General features: G+C 30.4%; 3 protein-coding genes across 4 annotated transcripts; 2 read left to right on the forward strand and 1 right to left on the reverse strand.

The window, feature by feature from the left end:
* Window positions 1-618: 618 nt before the first annotated feature.
* Window positions 619-3,696, forward strand: LOC112736719 (UDP-glucose iridoid glucosyltransferase-like). The gene is made up of 2 exons (XM_025786283.2): window positions 619-1,442; window positions 2,351-3,696. The coding sequence occupies exons 1-2, from the start codon at window positions 977-979 to the stop codon at window positions 3,277-3,279; spliced, it is 1,395 nt and encodes a 464-aa protein (XP_025642068.1). The 5' UTR covers window positions 619-976; the 3' UTR covers window positions 3,280-3,696.
* A 1,861-nt stretch (window positions 3,697-5,557) lies between these two features.
* LOC112736720 (18.5 kDa class I heat shock protein) lies at window positions 5,558-6,296 on the reverse strand. The gene has a single exon (XM_025786284.3). It carries the CDS (start codon window positions 6,213-6,215, stop codon window positions 5,778-5,780), a length of 438 nt encoding a protein of 145 aa, XP_025642069.1. The 5' UTR covers window positions 6,216-6,296; the 3' UTR covers window positions 5,558-5,777.
* Window positions 6,297-11,548: 5,252 nt separating this feature from the next.
* On the forward strand, window positions 11,549-16,130 carry LOC112736721 (uncharacterized). 2 transcript variants are annotated; one of them, XM_025786285.3, is made up of 3 exons: window positions 11,549-12,094; window positions 13,000-15,459; window positions 15,588-16,130. In XM_025786285.3, the coding sequence occupies exons 2-3, from the start codon at window positions 13,162-13,164 to the stop codon at window positions 15,888-15,890; spliced, it is 2,601 nt and encodes an 866-aa protein (XP_025642070.1). In that variant the 5' UTR covers window positions 11,549-12,094; window positions 13,000-13,161; the 3' UTR covers window positions 15,891-16,130. The 2 variants fall into 2 exon arrangements, with proteins under 2 accessions (XP_025642070.1, XP_029147220.1); XM_029291387.2 differs by having other exon boundaries at window positions 11,685-11,933.
* Window positions 16,131-24,202: the final 8,072 nt, after the last annotated feature.

Consider the following 24,202-nt stretch of genomic DNA (forward strand, 5'->3'; position numbering starts at 1 on the left):
TAAAAAAATTAATTTACGATAACATATCTTAAGGATAAAATAATTATAAATATTTTTATAATCGGAACAAAATTTAACTCAACTACTTCAAACTTTTTGAGATACAAATAATAATTATATTATACTTAATATATTTATTATTATTTTTTTTTATTGTATCTCTTAATCTAACATATTAAAAACTAATCTGTTCTATATTTGAGAATAATTTGTATAGAATATGACATTAAATATTTTTATAAACATAATGTTAATTATGTTAAATAGTAATCATATGAGAATAATTTTCCAAAAAAAATGGAGACTTTCAAATTTCAATTAGCTTACAATTTTTGAATTTGACAAAAAAATGGTACTTACAAGGAATCCAAATAGTTAAATCAATCAAAATTTAAAATGTATATGATTAAGATAAGGTAATATACTTCAGTAGAATAGAAGTTCCACTTAATATTTGGTAGAAGATATCTTATAATTCAATAATGCTCTCAGAAAAATGTGATTGCTCTGACGAATTGAAGTACTTGAGACTCAATTGGAAGCAATGAATGTCTGAACCGTAACCAAAAAAAAAAAAAATTGATAATGAATTTTACTAGACTTGAATAAAAGACTAAAATTATTAGTGTATTATGTTAATTAAATGATGAATTCAATGCACTCTAACTTATGAGCGCTGTAAATCATTGACTATATGATGATGAGTCCAATAATGTCAAAGGCACATGCCTTATGCCTATGCATCTTGGGATTAACAAAGATGAGATAGACTTCTTTTTAGGAGACTCTAGAAATTAACAAAAAAAAAAAAAAAAAAACCATGTCAATCTCAAAGAAAAAAACTATAAAGGCATCAAAGCACCCCTTATAAGTTTTGCACATACCTTATGCCTTGTGCTTACTGAATTTCTTTAAAAGAATCTTCACTTCAATATAATCTCCACTACAGCCTTATACATTTATCAATTAAAGATTCATGATAATGGCATCAAAGTACCGTTTGATTGTTATTCCACCACCCCTTCAAGGCCACATGACACCTATGCTTCAATTAGCCACCATCCTTCACTCCAAAGGCTTCTCCATCACCGTGGTACACACCAAATTTAATTCTCCTGACCCAACTAACCACCCTGATTTTACTTTTGTATCCTTCCATGACGGTTTATCCGATTCATACACCGTTTCTTCTAAGAACTTTATTCATATTTCTTCATACCTCAACACCAATTGTGTCACACCACTTAAGGAGATTTTGGTTAGGATCATTAAGGAAGAGAAAATTTCATGTGTTATCTATGATGGTTTAATGCACTTCATTGATTCTGTGGCTAGAGAACTCAACCTTCCTACCATGCTCTTCAGAACTACATGTGCTACTAATTATCTCTCTTACCATTGGTTACCTACGTTACAAAGAAACGGATATCTTCCCTTACAAGGTATTCAATTTATATATTATGTGAATGCATGCTTCTATGATAATTAAATTAAAGCTAGAGTTTGTTTATGTGTGTTCTAATTAATTGTGTTAAGAGTATATATCATCTTAATTAGCTCTTTGCTCCAACGAGAAATTCTTTCAAATTTTTGGAGTATATTTAATGAGTGTTTTAAAAGCAATTAATTCTTATTTTTAGTAGTTGGAAATTAATTATATATATCAAACAAAGATGAATAATTGTGTTATTTAAATTTTACATGTTCTAACATACAATAAAGACGTGTTTTACATGATAACTCAAACTTAAATAAAGACTATGTCATAGTATTGTTTTATGAGTTTTGCTATATTGTTTATTTAATATAAGAATATTTTATTTAAAATTAAAAAATTAAAAGTTTTATTTCAATTAACTTCAACAACAATTCCATTTAAGTGGACAATCAAAAAGTAACAAATTTAATATAGAGCTTAAAATTGTAATTTTTAAAATTTTAAATATGTAAAGTTGTTAGTTTATTTTTGTTGTGCCTTTTAGCAAAATTGAATACTAATGAGCCATATGGCAAAGTCAATATTGTACAACCGAAAGTAGAAAGTATGAGGCTACAGCTATTCACACGAAGTGGTAGCTATCAAAAAGGAAAACAAAATAGAAATATGTATCTATTTTTAGAATAATAATATGTGCATAATTTTAGAAATATATATAATATAATTGCTTCTTTAATATAGTTTTTAAATAATAAAATATAATCACTTGTAAATATTTTTGAAATATGTATTAGGAATGAAATTATAAGCAACTAGTAATAAGTGTATATTTATGAATTAAACATGTTTATATAAATGTGTTGATTTTAAGTTGAACAAAAATCCTTAACTGGCTAGAAATTTTGTTGGCAGATTCTAGCTGTGTGTGTATGGAGATGGTGGAAGGACTTGAACCTCTACGATTCAAAGATTTACCAATTTTTAATTTGGGAGAATCTGAAACAGATATCATGGTGAAACAAGCAACTGAATCACTCTCAGTAAAGCCATCATTAGGTGTCATCTTCAACACTATCGAATTCCTCGAATCTTCATCGCTCCAAAAACTTCGGAACCTCTACAAAGTTGGTGTGTTTCCCATAGGACCCTTACACATGTGCATGACGTCATCAGAAACACAAGAAAAGAATAATAATTGTTCAACAAGCCTCGTGAAAGAAGACTATAGCTGCATAACATGGCTGAACGAACAAGAGCCACGTTCAGTTCTGTATGTGAGTTTAGGAAGCATAGCAAGTTGGGAAGAAAAAGAACTAATCGAAGTGGCTTATGGTTTAGCAAACAGCGAACAAAAGTTTCTATGGGTGATAAGACCAGAAACAATAAAGTCGATTCCGGAAGAAGTGAAAAGTGCGGCAAGAGAGAAGGGTAAAATAATAAAATGGGCACCGCAGAAGGAAGTTCTGGCGCATAGAGCAGTGGGAGGGTTCTGGAGCCACTGTGGATGGAACTCGACGTTAGAAAGCGTGTGTTTTGGGGTTCCGATGATGTGTCAGCCGTACTTTGGGGACCAAAGAGTGAACGCGAGGTTGGTGAGTGATGTATGGAAGGTGGGGATAGAGTGCTCAGAGATGAGGATAAGAAAGGATGAGGTGGAAGGTGCGGTGAGGAGGATGATGGTAAGTGAAGAAGGAAAGTTGATGAGGGAGAGAGCGGTGTTGATGAAGGATAAAATTAGGGTAGGTATTAGAGATGAAGATGCTTTAAATAAGCTTGTTCATACTATCATAATGTCTTCTTCTAATTCTTCTACACCACACAATAATCATAACTCGTCATAGTCATAGCCTCCATCTACAGTACATTACCTCTTTATTTTCACGGTGTAGCTCATGATAATATATTAGATTGTTTAAAAATATTATTTGTATATTAAAATGGAAAAGTCTAGGGGCCAGCAACTTTGTGAAATTCTGGCCAGCATATAACCATCAAAGAAAAGTGAGCCATTGGATGAAATTTCACATCCATCTCACACCATTAAAACTATCATTGATGGCTATTTGATGGCTACAAATCACAAAGTTGCTGGCCCCCTAGCATTCCTCTATTAAAATTAGTCACTAAAATCAATCACTAATATATTTACACTAATATATTTATGTATAAATATATGTGTAATATAATTTATTTTATATATGTATCTATATCTCAATATATATTTTATATTGATAATTAATTTGAGTGGTTAATTTTAATATTAATCTAACATATCTCTACATTGTTTTGCATACTAGAATGTTCTTCTGTTGGTTCTTTGGACACACCGGTGTTTTTTTACGTTTTAAAAAAACATATTTCTTGTACAAACTGAAAAAAGATGTTTATACATATCCTTATGTAAAGTTACAAGCTTCAAATAAATGTATAGTTTATTATGCATTGACTTTTAAAATTAATATTTGTACATAAAAATTATTAAAATTAGTTATATATAAATATGTGTTATTTAATTTATTTTTATTATATATTTTATTTTAATATATATTTTATATTAGTAACTAATTTTAATATATATTTAATATAATTGAATTATTTTATCCAAAAAAAATAGTTAGTTTTTTTATAAAAAAATATTAGAATATTATTAGAATTTATTATTTTACAGTTAATCATTAATATTTAAAAATATAAACTAAAAAATATTATTGAATTAATAGACTAAAAAAATTAAGTTAATAACTAACAATATTAGTCAAAAATAATAAATTCTGATAATCTTATAATATTTTTCTACAAATGTTTATAAATTAATTATTTTTTAATTTTAGTTTAACTAAATCGAGTATTTTAATTAAACTGTTTGCCTGACACACACCATCAATAATCAAGCAAGATTATCTAGGCTTACTTATTTACGTGAAGATTAACCCTAAATATTTTTTGCATTGATAAAACAGTGCAAGACTTTTTCATTATGAAAAACTTTTCTTCATTAGTAATATATATGTGGTGCGTGTTTTTATATTTTAAATTAAGTAAACACGTTTCATGATTCAAAAATATGTAATTCGATATCACATGTAGAAGTTTATAACCGATTTTTTTTCGTCACCCAATGTAATTAAGACATTTCTTGTGTTTATATATGCAATGGATTAGGGGACTAAGATTACGAGAATTGTAATGATATGATTTCCTAATTCCTAAACATTGTATGATATGCCTATTTAATTTGACCAAACGTATATGAGAAAATAGTGTCACATTAATAATGGGCACGGCCCACCTATACCATAGCATGTGTGAGTAAGTAAAGTATACAGGGGTAGGCAGATTCATTCAATTTATGTTATCGGAGATATAACCATTTATTTTGTATTCTGTTCTTTGTTTACGCTTAAACTGATTGGATGAGACAACATAAATAATTTGAGCTATCTTTTCCCTTCTTCCCTCTCCTCACTAGATATGTAGCAACAACGCCGTACTCCAAGTCTGATCTCCACTATATCCTTTAATTTGACACACTTTTTTCACTGGTAGGTTCAATGAAGTTCTAGTTTTGTGTTTTTTTTTTAATCTAATGTTGTAAAGTCTTAGTTGATTATTGAAATTATTGTTAGTTGTTTGAATGATACTTGGTTAAAAAAAGCTAACAAAACCAGCCCAACAACTCAACAAGTTGCCATTCATAAATGTATAGGAAGTAGTTAAATACTGATGCATGCTGAGAGCAGCATCCGCAAGAGTCAAGACGACGGAGGCGAACTTGTATAACACAATTAATAGGGTTGAAAAACGTCTACGTTCATTCTTCCCAAAGATTCAGATTAATGGTTAAGAAGAATGGAAAAGTCTACAGGGCCAGCAATTTTATTGCATTTTGGCCAGCATGTAACCAGCAGAAAAATGTGAGTCATTGGATGAAATCTCACACCAATATCACACCATCAAATCATTATTGATGGCTAGTTAATGGCTACCAATTACAAATGTTGCTGGCCCTAGCATTGCTCAAGAAAAATTATTTCAGATTCTAAGGGTAATAATAATTTGTTGACCTTATGAGTTTAGTTGCTTTTAATAACCTATCATTTTCCTCTTAATAACCGTAAGGAGATCAAACCCAAAATCTCATAATTCACTCATACCCTAATACATACCTCTTGCAACTCATCCGAGTCTTAGAACCTAAAACCCACTGAATAGTAACTAAGTGGTAAACACTAACATTTCATACGTACATTAGTTAAACCGCACACATATGGTATACATTCTTAACATACATACAGTGATAACACGAACATTGCATTAGTGTAAGGAAGCAAACAGAGAATCAATCAGAGCCTTCAATCTCAACGACCCTAATGTTGGAGGCTTGTTGATACTTGGGAACAGTGATAAGCAGAACCCCGTTGTGCATATTGGCCTTGAGTTGCTCAAGGTTAGCGTCATCAGGTACCTTGAATCTGCTCATGAAGTTGCCGCTTTCCACGCTCACCTGAAGCACCCTCTCCTCTTGGAGCTCAACCAGAACGTCCTCATCGGTGAAGCCAGGTAGCACCACCTTCCACACGTGTGCCTTCGAATTCTCCCTCCAGTCCAAGCGGGTGTTCACGGATGACCCCAATCCCAAACCCGACAACATGTTGGAAAACGGGGCGGGCATGAAGTGGAAGGGGTCCCACAGCTCCATACGGGAACCCAAGAATGCATCAACCAAAGAGTTAGAGCCCTCGCCCTCACCATCCTGCTTGATTGGCACTATCGACATCCTCAACCCACTCTCTTAACTCATCACTCTTCACACTTTCACAGCCTTTAATCTCTCCTCACTCACCGACTCAGAATGTTCCAGAATGCACCCCCTTTACCATTGGATACGGAAGGGTAATTTTGTCATTTCATGGATCTAGAACCTACTGCTGCTTCATTTTTTTAATTTTTTGGAATGTTGGTCTTGTTTTTTCTTTGTTGGATTAGGCCCATAGGAACATTTGTTTTTTTACTCAAGTGCACCTTGTTGGGCTTGTGAGCCCATATTCCATTAACCCTGTCCAAAAAGAAAAAAGAAAAAATAATTATGACGGGAGAATAATGCAGCACATGTGGAGGAGGGCAATAAGTCAATGAAGGGTAGGATGGGATTCTGATTTCTGAGCTCTGAGCATATATTATTTCTTAATATGTGAATCATATAATTAAAAGGCAACCTGGATAGTCACCAAAAAAAAAAAAAAGGCAACCTGGATGTAAATTAATAGTAAAAATATGATTAACTATTATTATGGCATAGCTAGGGTTATCATTCTATGATTAAATAAAAGTGACCATAGTCATCACTCATCATCATCGATCATATGAAAGATGATGCCTTATTGGCCACCTCGTAGCTAGTCATGGAGAAGTTCTTGACCTGAATCATTGTGCAATATGCTCTCAATAATTGGAGTCCAGACCAGACATCTCAGGCTGCCGCTACCCGCTGGCTAGTACATTTTATAATGTCATATCTATTAGATTTTATAGTAAAGTAGAATCTACTAGTCATTATTATATGAGGAGTGTTAGGACCAGTAGTATGATGTGTAGTTATTAATTAGTCTTTATCAATATTTTTTATAGTATGAGATAATATTTAATGCGTAAAATTATTTATTTTTCTTTTGATGGTTAAGTACTGGTCAAATTTCAATAAAAGTGCTTATTCCTTAGATTTTTTCTTATTATATTTACTTGTTTTTTTTTTTCTATTTTTTTCCTTTCCTGAACTATAATTCAGATTGAATTTGGATTCTTTTTAAGTGAAAAAATTGGTAGAGTGTAATCACTATTGATTTTGTAATTTTTATAAAATGTATATCCTATTATCTTAATTTAAAAGTGATTAATTCTTTATTTTAAATGATTTTTGATCCGTTCAGATTATTATTTTTTATTGTGTTACTTAACTCTTTACTTTAGAGAATCTTCCGTTCAAATTATTATTTATTATTGTGTTATTTAACTTCTCACTTTAAAAGATCTTGATCCGTTTAAATTATTTTTTATTATTTTATTACCTAACGATTTATTTTTTTATCAAAAATGCTATTTGTACACTAAAATCAGTCACTAAAATCAACTACCAATATATTTGTATATAAATATATATGTGATTTAATTTATTTTTAATATGTATTTATATTCTAACATATAAATAGCTGATTTGATGACTGATTTTAGTGTACACTTAGCTTAACTCTTTTTTTACGTATAACATAGAGGTTTGGCGTACAGCATGCATGTGCCACAGACAAGGAGTCAAATTTCAGACATTGTTAACTCTTGTTAATATGGTAATGACAACTGTCAACAAAGAAATTAATAATTAGGATTAGGGATTAAGGATAACAATTAGCATTACCTTATGTCTTGAATTAAATACAAATACCCCTTTGATCTGGAGAGGAGTAAGAGCAAAATAAATTATTATTTGCGCTTGAAAATATTGTTGATGCCAAGACGTTAGTTCGTTATGTTAAAATTAAGATTATGCCTTAATATCAGTATTATACACATCTCACATGTTCAAATTTCAGTAACCTTTTATTGCCAAACATTCCATGTATAATTGTATATGAGCCAAAGAGGGACGAATTAGTATTAGTTAGACAAAAATAATTAATATGTAATAATATGCGAAGAGTTGGTGAGAAGCATGGTCACAATTGGCATCAAAAGTGGTTGATTAAGCAAGTGCAAGTACCATCATTACAGCGTTCGGATCTTATTGGTAATAATGATGTCCGGCTTTAAACCCTCACCTTATATTCATCGTATAATTAAACCCTTCAATAATCTTATCATCCATTGCTTTTCAAGTATCTCCTCTGTTTCATATGGCCCTAGCTAGATGTATATATGTTATCTTATTCGCTTTCGGTTTCGATTTTGTGCTCCATAGTAACATAATAATGACAACATTGATCTCAATTGTCAAGCGCTCCCTCGAAAGGAGAATATACTTTTCTTCCCTTTAATTATTTAATTAACAGTACTTTAGATGATTTTACTTCGCAACAACAAAAGTGCAAGTTTGGTCCTATTCTATATTTTTACTTACTTACTTACTTTCCATGATCTAACATATATTTTTACTTAGTAGGTTTGAGCTAATAAGTGTTCACGAGATAGCGACATTAAGACTCTATTTGTTAGTTTGTGTTTTTAGGGTTTTATACATTAAAATAAGAGGAGTGATAGGAGTCAGCAACTTTTGTGATTTGTAGTCATCAATAATATTTTTAATAGTGTGATATTTCATCCAATAGTGTGGAATTACTCACTTTTCTTTTGCTGGTTACATGCTGGCCAGAATTTAATAAAGTTGCTGGCCTCCTAAACTTTTCCTTAAAAATAATACTGCATATCTAAGTCTTTTTGTTAATTAATTTCAATTAAGTTGATCTAATATAATAAAAATCAATTATGATTAATATTATTTTAAATCTTATTATTTAACTTAATTGGATTTAATTTATAAAAAAACTTAAATATGTAACATTACTCAAACATAAAATTAAAGCATATTTGTCATCTGAATTATGTTAGGTAACTAATGACTTTTTTGAACAACATGAATAACAGACCCTAAAATTGACCATATTCAAATAAAATACACTACATCCCCAAATTACTCACCTAAATTTTAATATTAGAATAATCATCCACACACATAGTAAAGTAAACATCCAATATATTAATTATTCACATTATTTAATATTTTTATTGTCTACCTATACTTTTCTTTGTCCTATACTAAATTCAAGCCCAAAAAAAATGTATAAAAACACTAAAATAGCCTATCATAAAATTGTATAATCAATATTAAACATCCATTAACACTTCATAAAGGTGCAATACCATGATGAGGACAACATATTCTATCGAAAAGTTTTGAAGTATACTAGTACATCAGTGTGAATTTTAACTGTTAATCTTAATTATATATTTTATATATATTTTTTATAATTAAAATTAACAGTTAAAAATTACTGAAACACTAATATATCAATACACTTAAAAGTTTTTCTATCCTATAAATAGAGAATAAAAAAAAAGCATTTTCAATTATTATAATAAAATAATATTTTACTCGTTAAATCATCAAAATGTCTTTATTGATATCAACTCTAGTTCATACTTCATTCATTAGAGAAAATGAGATTTCGAATTACTTACTTAGTGAGTTTGCTAAATTTACGAACAATATCTTAATTTTTTATTGTTTTAGTAAATTCTAAGACTAAAAATATAAAAATAAAAAACATTTTATTAAATAAAACAAATTCTAATTAAATTTAACACGGTTTATGACGATTATACGGCATGGAAGAACCTCGTAATATGCTAAAACATAAGTACACATCACAAGTGAATAGTTTTGTGTCGTGTTTCTCTTCGGATAATATATATTTTTAGAATTATTAAACTCAATTGAGAGTGGTGTACCTACAAATAAAAAATAGAAAAGATAATAGAGGTTATTTACGTCCAAATATGAAAATGGAAGCCAGCACCACCTCTGCCATTGCCTACGCCGAACGTCAAAGAACAGAAGAATCCAAATCGGAAGCAAGAAAAGGCAAATACGAAATTATCAAAACCGGAGAAAAAATGAAAATGGAAAATAAAGAGATAAAAAGGAACATAATTGAATTGAATAATTCATCTGAATAAGGACACTTATAAACGACGATTTATCCCTTGTGGGCCAACTGCAGTCCAATCGAACGGCCCATACATAGGATGGAATACTTAAGTGGGTCCCATTTAAGCCCATCTTTGGCAGAATGGGCCCACCATTATTTTAAATAACACTTTCCACAAAGGCAACCCAATAAAATGTGGGTTCAAGTGGGGCCCGAAGTACATACTCTCTCTCTTTCTCTCTGTTTACTCTCGGCGCCTGTCTCTCTCATGTCCATCACCGTATTAAACATAAAAATTTATGTTTGAATAAAACATCTAAAAAATTAAGATATAAGGTAATAAATTTGTGCTTTAAACACAACAAATTTAGATTGTCTTAAATGAAAAATTTAAGAAAATGATAAAGTAAGAATTTAATTATTATTAAATTTGTAATTTTTATAAAATATGTATTTATTATTTTAATTTAAAAATAATTAATTTTTTATTTTATTATTGTATAACTTTTTTTATTTTAAATAATCTTAATTCACAAGTAGTGTGGACTCTAATTTTAAAATATTTTATTTCTTATCTCACATGTATTATTGATATTAACAAAGTAAATATATTTTGGGATATTGGGACATAAATATAAAAATATAGATACAAATTTTTATATCTTTTATTTGAAATGACAAAATTTTGCAGATTTATGTGTTTAAAACAGAACCTATTATTTGTATTTTATCCTTATTCAAAATATCTCTTTTTTCAGTTTTTTATTTATTTCTGTATTTCTATTAGAAAAAAGAAACTGAAAAAACCCTTTTGAGTTTATTTTTACGTTATATATTTTGTATTTATAACTAACAAAAATTATTATTTAAGATAAAAGTATAAATCAAAGATATGTTTTTGAACAATTCTAAGAAATGAATTATAATATAAACCAATTCAGTTAATTTTTTTATTTTAATTTTAAAATATAAAAAAATAGGAATAGTGGAAAAAAAATTTTTTTTATGTAACTATCATATTTTTTAATTAGTTAGTTATAATTGACTATATCCCAAGTTAATTTTCTAATGGAATCTTATATTTTTTTTTATTATGTATAAATTATATGAATTGTTTGCTAATGAGTTATAGTTCAAATGACATAGTCTTTCCATACTCATTTAAGAGGTTGCGTTTTCAAGTCTCCAATCTTTGGTAAAAAAATATTATATGAATTATTTTACATATTTTTATATAATTGACTGATTTTTAATATATATATATATATGTGATGGTGTATTTTTAAAATTTTGGTAAAAGCTAGTAAAAAAAAAAGCCAAAAAAAAAAATATTGACCATTAATTTCACAAAGGTACGTAAATAAATTAAAAAACACAAACAATAAATGTAATTTAGAAAGCAAACCACCCTTTTGTTTCAACCTTGGGATTGATCTGAAGCCATCTGACCCCACTTCCCTCTTCTCAGTCTCACACATGTTACATTACAGGCTTACAGCTACTTCTCTAGTACATTTTCAGTGCATTTGTATTACCAGATACACACTCACATGTTCAATGCTTCTTTCTTTTTCTTCTATGGAGTTAAAAAACAAATAAAAATAGCAAAAACAGTTCTCTGTCTTCTCTCTCATTGTTTATTTATGATGAGTGTGTGAACGCGTCTGAAAGCTCAGTGTCTTGTAGCAGGTGATATTCTCTGAAAGCCCCCTTTTTTGTGGTCTATAAACTTAACACTCTGAACCCTCTGAGTGAGTGTGAAGAAGAAGAAGAAGAAGGAGGAGGAAAAAAGAGAAAAGGTTTGAGTCCTTTCACTTTGGTATATGCATTCTCATTATTAGCATTCTCCATTATTACTCTTTTGTTGGATGCTATGTCCTTTTGCAACACCGACACTACTCCTTCCTTCTCCTCCAAAGCTCTCACCTTCTCTCCATTCTCCATACTCACTCCCTCTCTGGTACGCATTCTCTCCTTCAAAATCTCAACTTGCCTCTTTTCTATGTTTCTATGCCTTCAAAAGAAAGGCACAGTTTTTTGTTCTTATTTTTTATTGTTGTTAGTATTAGTTAGTTTATTATTAGAAATGTTTTTATGGGCATGTGCAATTCTGTCCTTTGAGAATAATGAGGGCCTAGTAGTGTTGTGTAATATGATTTTGAACTTTGAAGAGTGTAATAGCTAGCTCTAGCTGTGGATCTTTGTCTCTTGCAGAGTTGTGGCAGGGGAATTTGATTTGGATCAAGACGGGTCCTTTTGCCTTATCTCTGATTTTTCTTTATATTTTCAACATTGTGATTTGCCTTGTTTGATTTATATGGACCACTTCTCTTACCACTTGGTTGTGGCTTTGTGATTTCACTTTCCTCCATACCATACTTAAACTTACCTATTATCTTGGTGCAATTCATTTCTTTTACTCTTGCATCTGGCTTTTCTCTCATCTTAAGCTATGTTAAGTCCACTTCAGTCACGTGTTATCATATTATCATCTTCAATTCAAAGACAAAAGACTTGTGTAGTGTATGCATCAATTCAGTGCAGATGGCTATAGTTGAGACATTATCTTTACTCCTTGGTTTCAACAGTTGTCAGGAAAAGGATTTTTCTTGGACATTTATTATGCTTTCTTAGCTCATAGATTCTCTGTCTCAGGCATTGTGCTTTCATGTTTTAGATCTACTTTAATGCCATGAATCTAAGTTGGTGCTGTTATGACAAATGGCATTAATTATTGGTTTTGCTCTTGGTTCATGTTAGAGTTAGACACTCCTGATGTATTGTTCCCATTCTTAGCATGCAATAATTGAGTTAGCTTGATATATTTGTTACTATTAGAAGTTTGATTCTTCAAGTATAATACAGTTGTGATGCAGAGTGACAAGCTACATTTTTTTTCTCAACTGCTATCTCTTTCAAAGTGACGAAGGTGGTAGATTGTTTAGGGGCTGGAGGTCAAGTAATTTTTGCAGCTGATGGATTGTTGTCAAACCTGAAGACAAATTTCAGAAACTATCTACTACAGCCATGAGTAGAAAGCTTTTTGACCAGTTGAAGTCAGAGGAGTCTCGATATCATCCTTGTCATGAAGTTATCAGAAATGAGGAAGACAGCACATGGAGTCACCTCAAGCATGGGAACGGTGGAAGGGAAAGCGATGATGATGAGCTGGTTAAGTACATGTCGAATTTGCCAGGTTATCTGGAGAGGGGGAAGAAGAATAGGGAGAAAGTGTTGAATGTTGGCGTTCTTGATTGGACCCGTCTAGAACAATGGCAGTATAGCCATAAATATGTGTCTCATAAAAGTGGCAGCAGAACTTCTACATCTAGTAATGCCTCCTCTTCTGTTTCGACAGATCGGTTATCTTGTTCTTCTAACAGAGGTAACAGTCATTGTGCTTCTGGTCAGAGAAAAAACAACCCTTCACTACAAGCTCATTTCATGGCATCTCCAATGCAAAGCCACTCTGAAGCCATCAAATCCTCTAGACAAAGTGTCGGAAAACGTCAGAATTTTACAGGTTGCCATGGCAATCCAGATGCACAGAGCAGATATGTTAACACAGATGGTTATCTTGCTTGGAACAAGCCTAGTAACAGACTGAAAGGTTGCGACAGGAAATACTTGGGTCAATTTGTTAGTAAAGAAAGTGACATCTTTCCGAATGATCGAATGTATGAGGCAGCATTGTGTGGGGATAGGATGGGAGTAAGCATTCAAGATGGTGGATTGGAGAAAAGATCAGAAACTTTGAGAAGACCAAACATTGATGCTGTTGTACAAGGTGCACTCAGGAAAAGTGAGCCAGTTCCTCATTTTCCTAGAGAAGTTGCTCGAAAGAGTCATTGTGCTGTCCCTTATATGCATACATCCTTGACTGAAAAGTTTAGTCGAATGAGCTTTTCAGAAAAGCCTAGGGAATTTTACCACAAAGAATTTGATTATGATGTTCCGCACTCCTGTCCTTTACCAGATGAACTTAGCTATGACAATAATTCTCAGTATCAAGGATCAGGTTTCAGTTCGACAGATCTGGAAAGTATCAAAGTTCCTGCTTCAACTTTCTCATCACCCTTATCTACTTTCTCATCACCCATGTCGGTCAAGATGAGCATAAGTCCATCCAGAGTTAGTAAGACCGAAGAAAAGAAGCCAACCATAGGCTCCACTTCATCTGCAAATGAGCCTCACCAGGGATCAGACCCGAAAGTAATGCCTGAAAAGTCAAGAAGCTCTTCACCTTTTCGTCGATTAAGCCTCAACATTGGCCATACAAGCAAAGGTTCTACCTCTAAAGAGGCTGGGCACATGTCACATTTGAGCTCCACACCAGCTCTTAAATCAAACATGCAAGATGTGAGGGGCTATGTTAGATCAAACGCTTTAGGCGATGATAAAGCTTGTGATGCAGGAAGAAGAAAATCAAGCCCATTGAGGAGGTTACTGGATCCATTGCTGAAACCAAAGACAGCTAAAAGCCGTCCTTCGATGGATTTAGCTCAGAAGGATTCGGTATCAATGAACAAGAATTATATCTCGGTTAATGGGAATCTTTCCAGTCAAAAGGCAGACAAAGCATTAGACAGGGATTATAGCTCAGCTAATGCCATTGATTCCTCAAAGGACAAGCATCACGTCGCATCAGCAACTCAAGCATTTCTTAGAATTGCTGTGAGGAATGGCATGCCTCTTTTCACATTTGGTGTGGACAACACTGACAGAAACATTCTTGCAGCGACAGTGAAGAACTTAAGCTCCTCAGGAGAAGATGAATGCAACTGTATCTACACTTTTTACACCTTTAGGGAGGCTAAGAAGAAGAATGGAAGTTGGATGATTCAAGCAGGAAAAAACAAAGGCTCTGACTACATTTCTCATGCTGTTGCCCAAATGAAGGTATCTGACAAACATGGAGACAATTTGGACTCCTATAACATGAAAGAGTTTGTTCTGGTTTCAGTGAAGTTAGTGCAGGGAGATGATCAAGTCACCGATTATCAGCCGAATGACGAGCTTGCTGCCATTGTTCTCAAAACACCTAAATCTATCAGTTTCATCAATGATGCACATCAAGGAGTGTATCGGAACGATAGCCAGGATCCTGTCCATGCAACAGTTTTGCTTCCAAGTGGGGTTCATAGTCTTCCTAGTAAAGGTGGGCCTTCATCTTTGATCGAGCGCTGGAGATCAGGCGGATCATGTGACTGTGGTGGCTGGGATTTGGCCTGCCAACTTAAAATCCTTTCTAATGAAAATCAAGCCAGAAAAAAACCAAGATCATCCAAGGCTTATTTTGCAGATAAACTTGAACTCTTCCTCCAGGTACTTAATAAGCTTATCAAATTCTCAAGTTCCCTTGTTATGAGTTAAGTTGAGTTTATGAGCTAAGCTTTATGATTTAAGTTTGTCTTTCTACAACGTTTTCAATGTCTTTTTCTTGCTAACCACAGGGGAACGAACAAGAGCACCGGTCCGCATTCAGTTTGACACCCTTGAAGCATGGAATGTATTCAGTGGCATTTGATTCATCACTCTCACTTTTGCAAGCATTCTCCATCTGCATAGCATTGATGAAGAGTAAGATGCCAGTGCCATATGAGCTTTCAGGATCAAGAAGCTCCATTGAAGGTAAAATTCCAAGGGAAACAACACTATTGGTGCAAAATGAGGAACTTAAGGCTTTTGGTAAATTGGAGGACATTCCTGCAAGTTATGTCTCTTATCCACCACACTCCCCTGTTGGTAGGGTCTAAAATTAGCATGAAGCATAGCAATCTCTCCCTTGTAGGAATCCCCTTAATAAGTTTTCATAAGATTATCATTGCAAGGTAGAGTTATAAATTATAATAGTCTTATAGATATTATGAGATTGAAGCAGCATCATAGTAATTTTTATGCTTTTTTGTATTTACTATTTAGAATGTACCAGTTACCATGTGATAAACCATCATTAGAAAATATCAATCAATTGAAGTGTGAATAGTATGAGTAAATTGGTTTTTGTTTTATGGTGAAAGGTTACATATTTCATTATTTTGTTGTCTTATTATCTTTAAAGTCAAATACGGTTTGCAAGTAAATCTGGATTCTTTTGATTAAAAAAGTGTAACTTGCATTTTCTGTATGTTTTCTTTTGTCAGCAATGTCATAAATGATAAATGTGACAAATTCAAATCAAACGTACTCTAAGATACGTGACATGAAATTTTAAATTTACGATTAATGGTTTGGTTGAAGCATGGCTTAAAACGTGAGTAACTGACAATAATGTTGAATGCAAACAGGTTAAGTATCAATGAGAGCTACCAAACAATAATCTCCAGCTAAATGACCAACAAGACAAAGGGACAAAAGCATATTCTACACTTGTGTCTCGTGTACCAAATTGTCCAAATTGCCCTTGTGTTTGTTCACACTTATTTTTAGTTCAGTTAGAATAGATCAATACAATATATGACAAATTGATCCCGATTTTTTGGCCTGCGAACATTTAAATCCTTGAGGATTTGAAAATATATTTAAGTCCTTGACCTTCTCAAAATTTGGATACATCGATCACCGAGTCTAATTTGTCCTATTCAAAAAACTCTCGTACGACGTGCATCTGTATCAACCAGGTCAGTACAATGAAAATTACGTTTGATTTTTTTGTTGGGCCTGACAGATCCAAATGAACATGAAAGATTAATGTGTCTAAATTTAAAAAAAAACAGAAACTTAAATATATTTTTAAATTTTTTAAAATTTAAAATGTCTCTTGACAAAAGATCAAAAGATCAAGAACCTAGTTATCATTTTCTCATATCCTTATTAGTAACAATACTTTTGGGTTAAGTTTGCGGTTGTGGCATGAAATTTGGTTTTGGGCTTGTTACTTGAAAAATTTGGTTTAGGTCAATAATGTACTACTCCATTAAGGAATTGGTTATTACTATTAAAATGGAAAATTTTGTTAAGAAGTGTCTTTCCATTCTGGTGAATACATGAGCTCACCATGAAAAAAAGGCTCTCAAGAGAGAGACTAAAACCAAAATCTAAAAAATAAAAACTAGTTGGGTAATATATCAAATCAATCCTAAAAGAATTTTTAGTTAGACAATTTAATTTTTAATAAAATGTAATTATTAAATCAATTTTTTATTCTATTAGATATATTAATTTTTATATCAAATTTTGATTTAAAAAATAGACAAAAAAATGTTTGTTATTATTTAATAAAAAATTAATAATCTTTAGGAGTAGCAGCATCTTTATCCGCGGTCTGCGGGTATCCCCAGTCGGATAGGGTTATCAATCTAATTCATTACGAACTAAGAACCTTTTATTCATATAAAAAGTTTTTAACTACTAAATTAAAATTTTCAATTGCAAATTTAACATTTTTGTTTATATAAAAGTCAAATCTGTTTAGTGGTATATAAATATCAAATTATAACTTTAGGATTTCATCATATTATTGAATATTATATTTTTTATGATCTACAAATAGGATCGAATATCCACGAATTGAGAATAGATAGAGTTAGGATTAAATTTGAGTGAAAAAATAAATTCACCCATAAAATTAGAATTAGATCTAAATCTTATCCTATCCTATCAATTGTCATTTCTAATAATCCTTAAAAATTTTATAAATTTTTATATCAATTTTTTATATAAATGAAGTGAACAATTTAATGTGAAAAGTAATTTGACTAACAAAATAAAAATTTAAAGACTGATTTGCTTTTTAAAATTTATAAGGAAAAAAGTATTGGACTTAAAATGTTATTTCTCAAACTAGTTTAACAATTATTATTCTTATCTGATGTCCACGCCCGGGTACTTCTGCAAAAGTCTTATTACTTTTTAGTTTCTGAAAGCTTTTCCCTCTTCTCCTTCCATTAAAAATCTCTTCATGTTGTGTAGCTAGGCCTGCTAGGATGGGGAAGCATGCATGCTATTGGAAATAATTGTTGTCACATCACATGACTTTCTCTATGATCTCAATTTTTTTTTACAAGTAATATTATCAATTATTATTTTTTATTATATACTTTTTAAATGAGATTAAGAAAAAGTTATATGTAAAAAGATGTTATATAATTAAAAATTATACTTAATAATATTATTTGAAAAAAAATAAAAAAATCATTTTCAATACACCTAACAAATATTCAATCAATTAATTAAATGAAGTTTTGACCTAAAATTTTAAGACAATAATTTATAAATTATTTTATAATATATATTTTATTTAATCAATTTTCACCAGATATAAATTAATTTGATATCTTCAAAAGGCACTGCTGTTTTGCCCTTTTTTCTATTATTCATAAACATGACATTTCCTCTGTTCACTTTCAATTCCATGCAAAACTCAAAAGGCACCGAAAAAGATTATCACACATGCGTGTGCGCCTTTCTTTTCAGACGCTGTTTCGCTAAACCCAATACATATCTAAAAATTATTGCTTCCTTCTACAGCAAATCAAAATGAAAAGTATTTTTTAAAGAGGAAATTATATTTTTTTAATATTTAATTATTTATCATGTTTTAAAATATTTTTATTATTAAAAATTTTTAAAAGTAATTTTGTTACTTATTTGATAATTTAGACTGCATTTATTTATAATAACAAAATATTTAGCACAAAATCATATTTAGTAAATGAACATAAATAAAAATATTATATTTTAAAATACTGAATTAATATTTTTTGTATTACAAAAATACTGAGTAGAGATATAATTTTTTTATTTTTTATTATCACTGTTAATTTTTTATCATTTTTTTGTATGAAAAAATAAAGTAAAATTAAACTTTTTATTGTGTTTTTTATATTATAAAAATTCATATAGAATTATTTTTATATGAAATTAATACTTGAAAATTATTAGATAATAATTAAGTCAAATATATTAATATTTAATAATTTTTTATTTTTAATTTCATATAACATGTAAATTTTTATCATCTTACATTTAATTTATCACTAAATAAAATATAAAAATACTAATTTTTATATTTCTATCTTTTATATTCTATTCTCAATTTTTTAATATCTTATTTTATTCTATTATCAAAATTAAACACAATCTCACCTACATTTTTGGTCATTTCTTTCCCTTTTAAACAGGAAATGCTATTAGTCACGGAAAAAAATGCTATTATCTTTAATTTATAGTGACATAATTTAGTAATTTTATTTCAAATAGTAATTGATAACTTTGATTTAATTTTTTTCAAGGATGTATGCGTTTATACTTTTTAGTGTGTACTGTCTATCGAATTTAATATCTATACTTTCTATGCTCAATTTGATCCAATTTGCATATTATATATCGAATTAGATATCAAATATATCTTTAAAATAAAAAATATATTAAAAAATATTATTTTTAAAAAAGTCAATAAAATCCTATTTTCATTCTAATAAATCTTTTTTTCATTTTTCTAATTTTTAAAATATTAGTAAACTAATTTCTTTTAAATAATAAAATAATATAATATAACATATATAAATAATAATTATTTATTTAAATAAAATATAAATACAATATATTATTTATTTATTTATTATTTTTTATAAATATGTGGATATACAAATTAAATTTACAAATACAAATATAATATTCACAATTCGATTTTAACATCTTACGAATGAGACTATATTCATAAATTATAAATTAAATACAAATGAATATAGCAGTATATAGAACTGTACACGAATCGGATCGGATTGAATATAGTCTAAAATTCGATCCGATCTGCACTGCACTCATCGGATCGGATCGAATACAATATCCGCATTTTTTCAGGCTGGATCCGATCCGATCCGATCCGCAAGGATATCGGGTATATCCACATAATTAAAAAAAAACTATTTTAAAATTTTGTTTGGCTGTTTTTACAAAAAAAAATATACAGAAAATTCATTTTTCATCTGTTTAAGCCTATTTACTTCTAAAATATTATCAATAAAAGTTCTCTTGAATAACAAAAACAAAATAATAACACAAGATTTAAGTTTAATTATTCTAAGTTGAAGTACAACATAAAAAATTAAAAATAAGATATCATAAAATTCATAAAATAACACATTAAAATTCATATCACATTAGAGTTTACTTTCTTAAACTATGCTATTTATATGAGATGTGCGGATATGCGAATTTGCAAATCGGATCCGCGGATATCACTGCCAAATCCGCAATCCGATCCTAACATAGTGCGGATCGGATAATATCCACAAAATTCAGATTGAATGCGGATAATAATTACCGCAGATATGCTGATATTATCCAATCCATATGCATCCCTAGCGGTATATATGGTCCGATTCACATCTATATCGAAGTATTGCGGATAGCATCAGTGATGGAAAAAGTGCAACAAGTGAATCTAATATGATATTCTACATACTTAAAAAGGAACTTGTATATATGTTTTTGTAAAAAGTTATTGGATTTTATATATAAATAATATATCAATGAATATAGAATACCTAACTATATTTTAGTGTATTACCAATTCTTTTTTGTACAATTATGAAATATCTATTCTTGCATTGCCAAATTAGCAAATGCATTAGACTCTTGCGTTATCATTATCCCGAAAATGGCATATATAATTAGAATATAAAACTAAAAAAGTTATCTATTATTTTGTAATAGGCAGTGCTTTGAATATATATATACACGAACATGTGTAAAAGTGCAAGTTGATTAGCTAGCACTAATAATATATTTCAAATTACTATCATAAAATGGATTCTCTGTTTATTAATCCCCCAAAGAACCCCCAACCTCTGTGTTATTGATTTTTGTGTATTATAATGTTATTAAGATACAAAATTTTATAATTGCGAAACTCGTACTTTGTTAATTATGAGAAAGAAAAGAGAGGGTCCCTTGTTTCAAATGTATACCCGAAATCAAAAAATTTTGTTGAGTGTGATGTTGGAGATTTCCGTAGCAGATCCCCGAGGGCATCCTCAATGTCTGCTAAAATCTTGGGAAAATTTATATTACCACTATATAAATCATACAACCTTGTCCATTGTCATAACTCACAAGGTGCATTAGACTATTAATGCATGCATTCTGATAATTAAATTAAAGGAGAAGAAAGAACCCTGTATATGTATGGCAGATATAGTTCTTATTTATACGTGGAAACAGTGAATGGCAAATAGGGCCACTAAGGAAAAAAATAGTGAGCAACTGAGAGTCTGAGAGCTGGAAAGTTATGAGTATGATCATCAAGAAAAATAAATAAATGAATAAGAGAAATAAATAAAACACTTTATAAAGAAGATTATTTCCTTAACCAAATAGGGCACGTCTCTCCGGTGATCTCTATTGTTATATTTATTAGTGTTAAAAGAAGAGAATAGACTTTTAGATTACATTTGTTTATAACTATAAAATCCCTAAGATATATAATATGGTGTCTACCTGATTTTAAATATTTGTTGGGCAATGGATTACTGCATATATAAAGCAAGATTTAAATTTTTAGTATCGATATTTGTTTAAGTAAATAAATGAGTTGACCCAATAGACCAACCCAATTCCGTTTATCAATTAGTGTATAAACCCGTGCTCAACACGAAAAAAATTATAAAAATAAAAAAAATTATATGCTTTGATATTTAAAAAAAATACAAAATATAGAGTTTTTTTTTAAATTTATAAAATTATTATCAAAATCAAAGTTTAACTTAAAAATAGTGAATAATAATTATTTTACACTTTTTAAAAGTAAAATAATTATAAATTGATACAGAATTTAAAATAAAATTAAAATATTTACATTAGAATCCTATTTTTTCAAAGACTTCTCTATAAACAATATTAATGGTTGAATTTACAGACATTCCTACGCGATTCATAAGTAAAACTTTTAAGCATCTTACTCTTAACTCTTGAAAGTGCCACATATAGTTGGTCATGTGTAAAAATTGGTTTGGACAAGTACAATCCAACATGAGATAAAGTTTGTTCTTGAGACTTATTAATTGTCATGACAAATGATACTATTATGGGAAACTGTCTTCGTTGGAATCTAACTAGAAGGTTTCATTTGTTGGTACCATATTCATTCTTGGAATCAAAGCAATATGACCAACATTGCTATCCGTCAAGACTTCACATTCTATGACATGATTTCCAAACTTCCTAACTTGCAGCCTTGTATCATTACAAAGACCACTGGATTGGTCAATATTCCTGAATAACATCACTAGAATACCAACCTTGAGTATTAATTTATGTGGAGGTAAATCAGAGTAATTTATGCTATTCAGTAATTCAGGACCATAGAGATCTAGTTGACTCTCCATATTCCCGTCATCTATACAAATCGAATCCGAACTAAGATATAATTTTTTTCCTCTAGGAATGATAGCCATCAAATGATTGTTGACCTTTTCAACAATGTCCAGCGTGGGAGCCAGTATAGTTCTTGCTTTGAAAAAATCCTTTGAGGACATGTTATCCAAAATATTTGGATAAGAAAAATGAACCAACTTATCAAATGCCTGGTTCGAAGAAGGAATAACAATATCTTCTGGAAGACATATCTCAAATTCACCATCCATATTGTCACCTATTAGACCATCACTAACTTTCAATAACTACTCACCAAATTGTTCTGTCTCATCTTGATCTGAAGCAGTCGTCCCTACAGAGAGTCTCATATTTTTTGTTAGTTTGAGCATCTGACAAAATTTCCAAAGATAAGACGAATTCACGGTTGAATGAACGATATCTTGTCTTGATCCTTGTGAAATGACAGGAAGAATTTGTCTAAAGTCTCCACCTACTTTTTCTCCAAAAGGCAAATCTTTATTATATGTTAGAGAAAACCTCATGATATCACCCAAGCATTTATCAAGCACTTTATAGCAGTACCTATTAACCATTGGAGCCTCATCCCAAATTATAAGTTTGGCTTTCAACAACAGCATTGCTTGAGAGGAACTAGGTTTGATGTTACATACAGAATTCTCAGTTATATTCAGCGGTATTTTGAATCTTGAGTGTCCTGTTCTTCCATTGGGAAGAAGTAAAGATGCAATACCACTTGAAGTAACGTTTAACACAATATCACCCCTTGAGCGAATCTCAGCAGACATAAGGTTCCAGAGAAATGTTTTTCCAGTACCCCATGACCATATACAAAGAAAAAACCCCTTCATCACAATACATAGCTGTAACAATTTTATTAAATGCATATTTCTGCTCAGGTGTTGTGATGGCTAACATGTCTGAGGCATTTTTCTTTAAATCATCCCTGTTAAAGTTTAGTTATTCTCTAATAACCCATTTCGGTTAACAAAGAACTATCAACTTCAGTTGCTAAAGGCATAGGAGGATAGTCTTTCAAATTTTTACCATAGGAATGTAAGATCTTGTTTATATCCATTAAGCACAACTACTTAATCTCATCATATGACATGGTTAACTCTGCATATTATACGATACTGTAAAAATTCAATCAAACTAAAAATGATCAATAATGAAGAACTTTTATAATTGCAATTAATAAAAACTCACCCCTCATGTTCATCACGGTTCTTTGTCAATACAAAATATCATCTGAGAGTTCATGCCAACATCTATTCCAGACATGTTCTGGTCTTGAGATATTGTTGGATGTTAATAGAATGACAAATAACCTCCTAACATATGATTCTGAGGCCCATGAGCTTGCTTCTTTAATTGCATCCATGAATTCTCTGTCATCTTGCAAGAGTTCAAGGGCGAAGCATGAATCTCTATACGTGGCATAAATTGTTCCTCCTATTGTTCTTATATCTCGAAAATTCATACATCCTCTTTGAGTATTCAAGAGAAGTCGTTAGTAATATTCTTTGGTATTTGCTGCAAAAAACTTGGTTAAAATCTCACTTTTAAGTTGCTAAATGGATTAGGCTACGCAATTTCAATTATTATGTAGCTACATATCCGCATAAGATTAATTTTTCTAAAAAATATAAAATAATTCTAAAATTGTATAATCTATAGATTGTAACTGCTGAAAGTTATTTGAATATTTATTTTTTAGTGTAGATAAATC

The sequence above is a fragment of the Arachis hypogaea genome, chromosome 13 (assembly GCF_003086295.3).
Source record: "Arachis hypogaea cultivar Tifrunner chromosome 13, arahy.Tifrunner.gnm2.J5K5, whole genome shotgun sequence".
In the NCBI taxonomy this organism is placed as follows: domain Eukaryota; kingdom Viridiplantae; phylum Streptophyta; class Magnoliopsida; order Fabales; family Fabaceae; genus Arachis; species Arachis hypogaea.

Bases quoted from the DNA above. Each gene is read 5' to 3' on its own strand.
- LOC112736719 (XM_025786283.2), top strand. From the start codon at position 977: ATGATAATGGCATCAAAGTACCGTTTGATTGTTATTCCACCACCCCTT. The intron at 1,443-2,350 runs GTATTCAATTTA...TTTTGTTGGCAG, and splicing joins CGGATATCTTCCCTTACAAG to ATTCTAGCTGTGTGTGTATG.
- LOC112736720 (XM_025786284.3), bottom strand. From the start codon at position 6,215: ATGTCGATAGTGCCAATCAAGCAGGATGGTGAGGGCGAGGGCTCTAAC.
- LOC112736721 (XM_025786285.3), top strand. From the start codon at position 13,162: ATGAGTAGAAAGCTTTTTGACCAGTTGAAGTCAGAGGAGTCTCGATAT. The intron at 15,460-15,587 runs GTACTTAATAAG...TGCTAACCACAG, and splicing joins AACTTGAACTCTTCCTCCAG to GGGAACGAACAAGAGCACCG.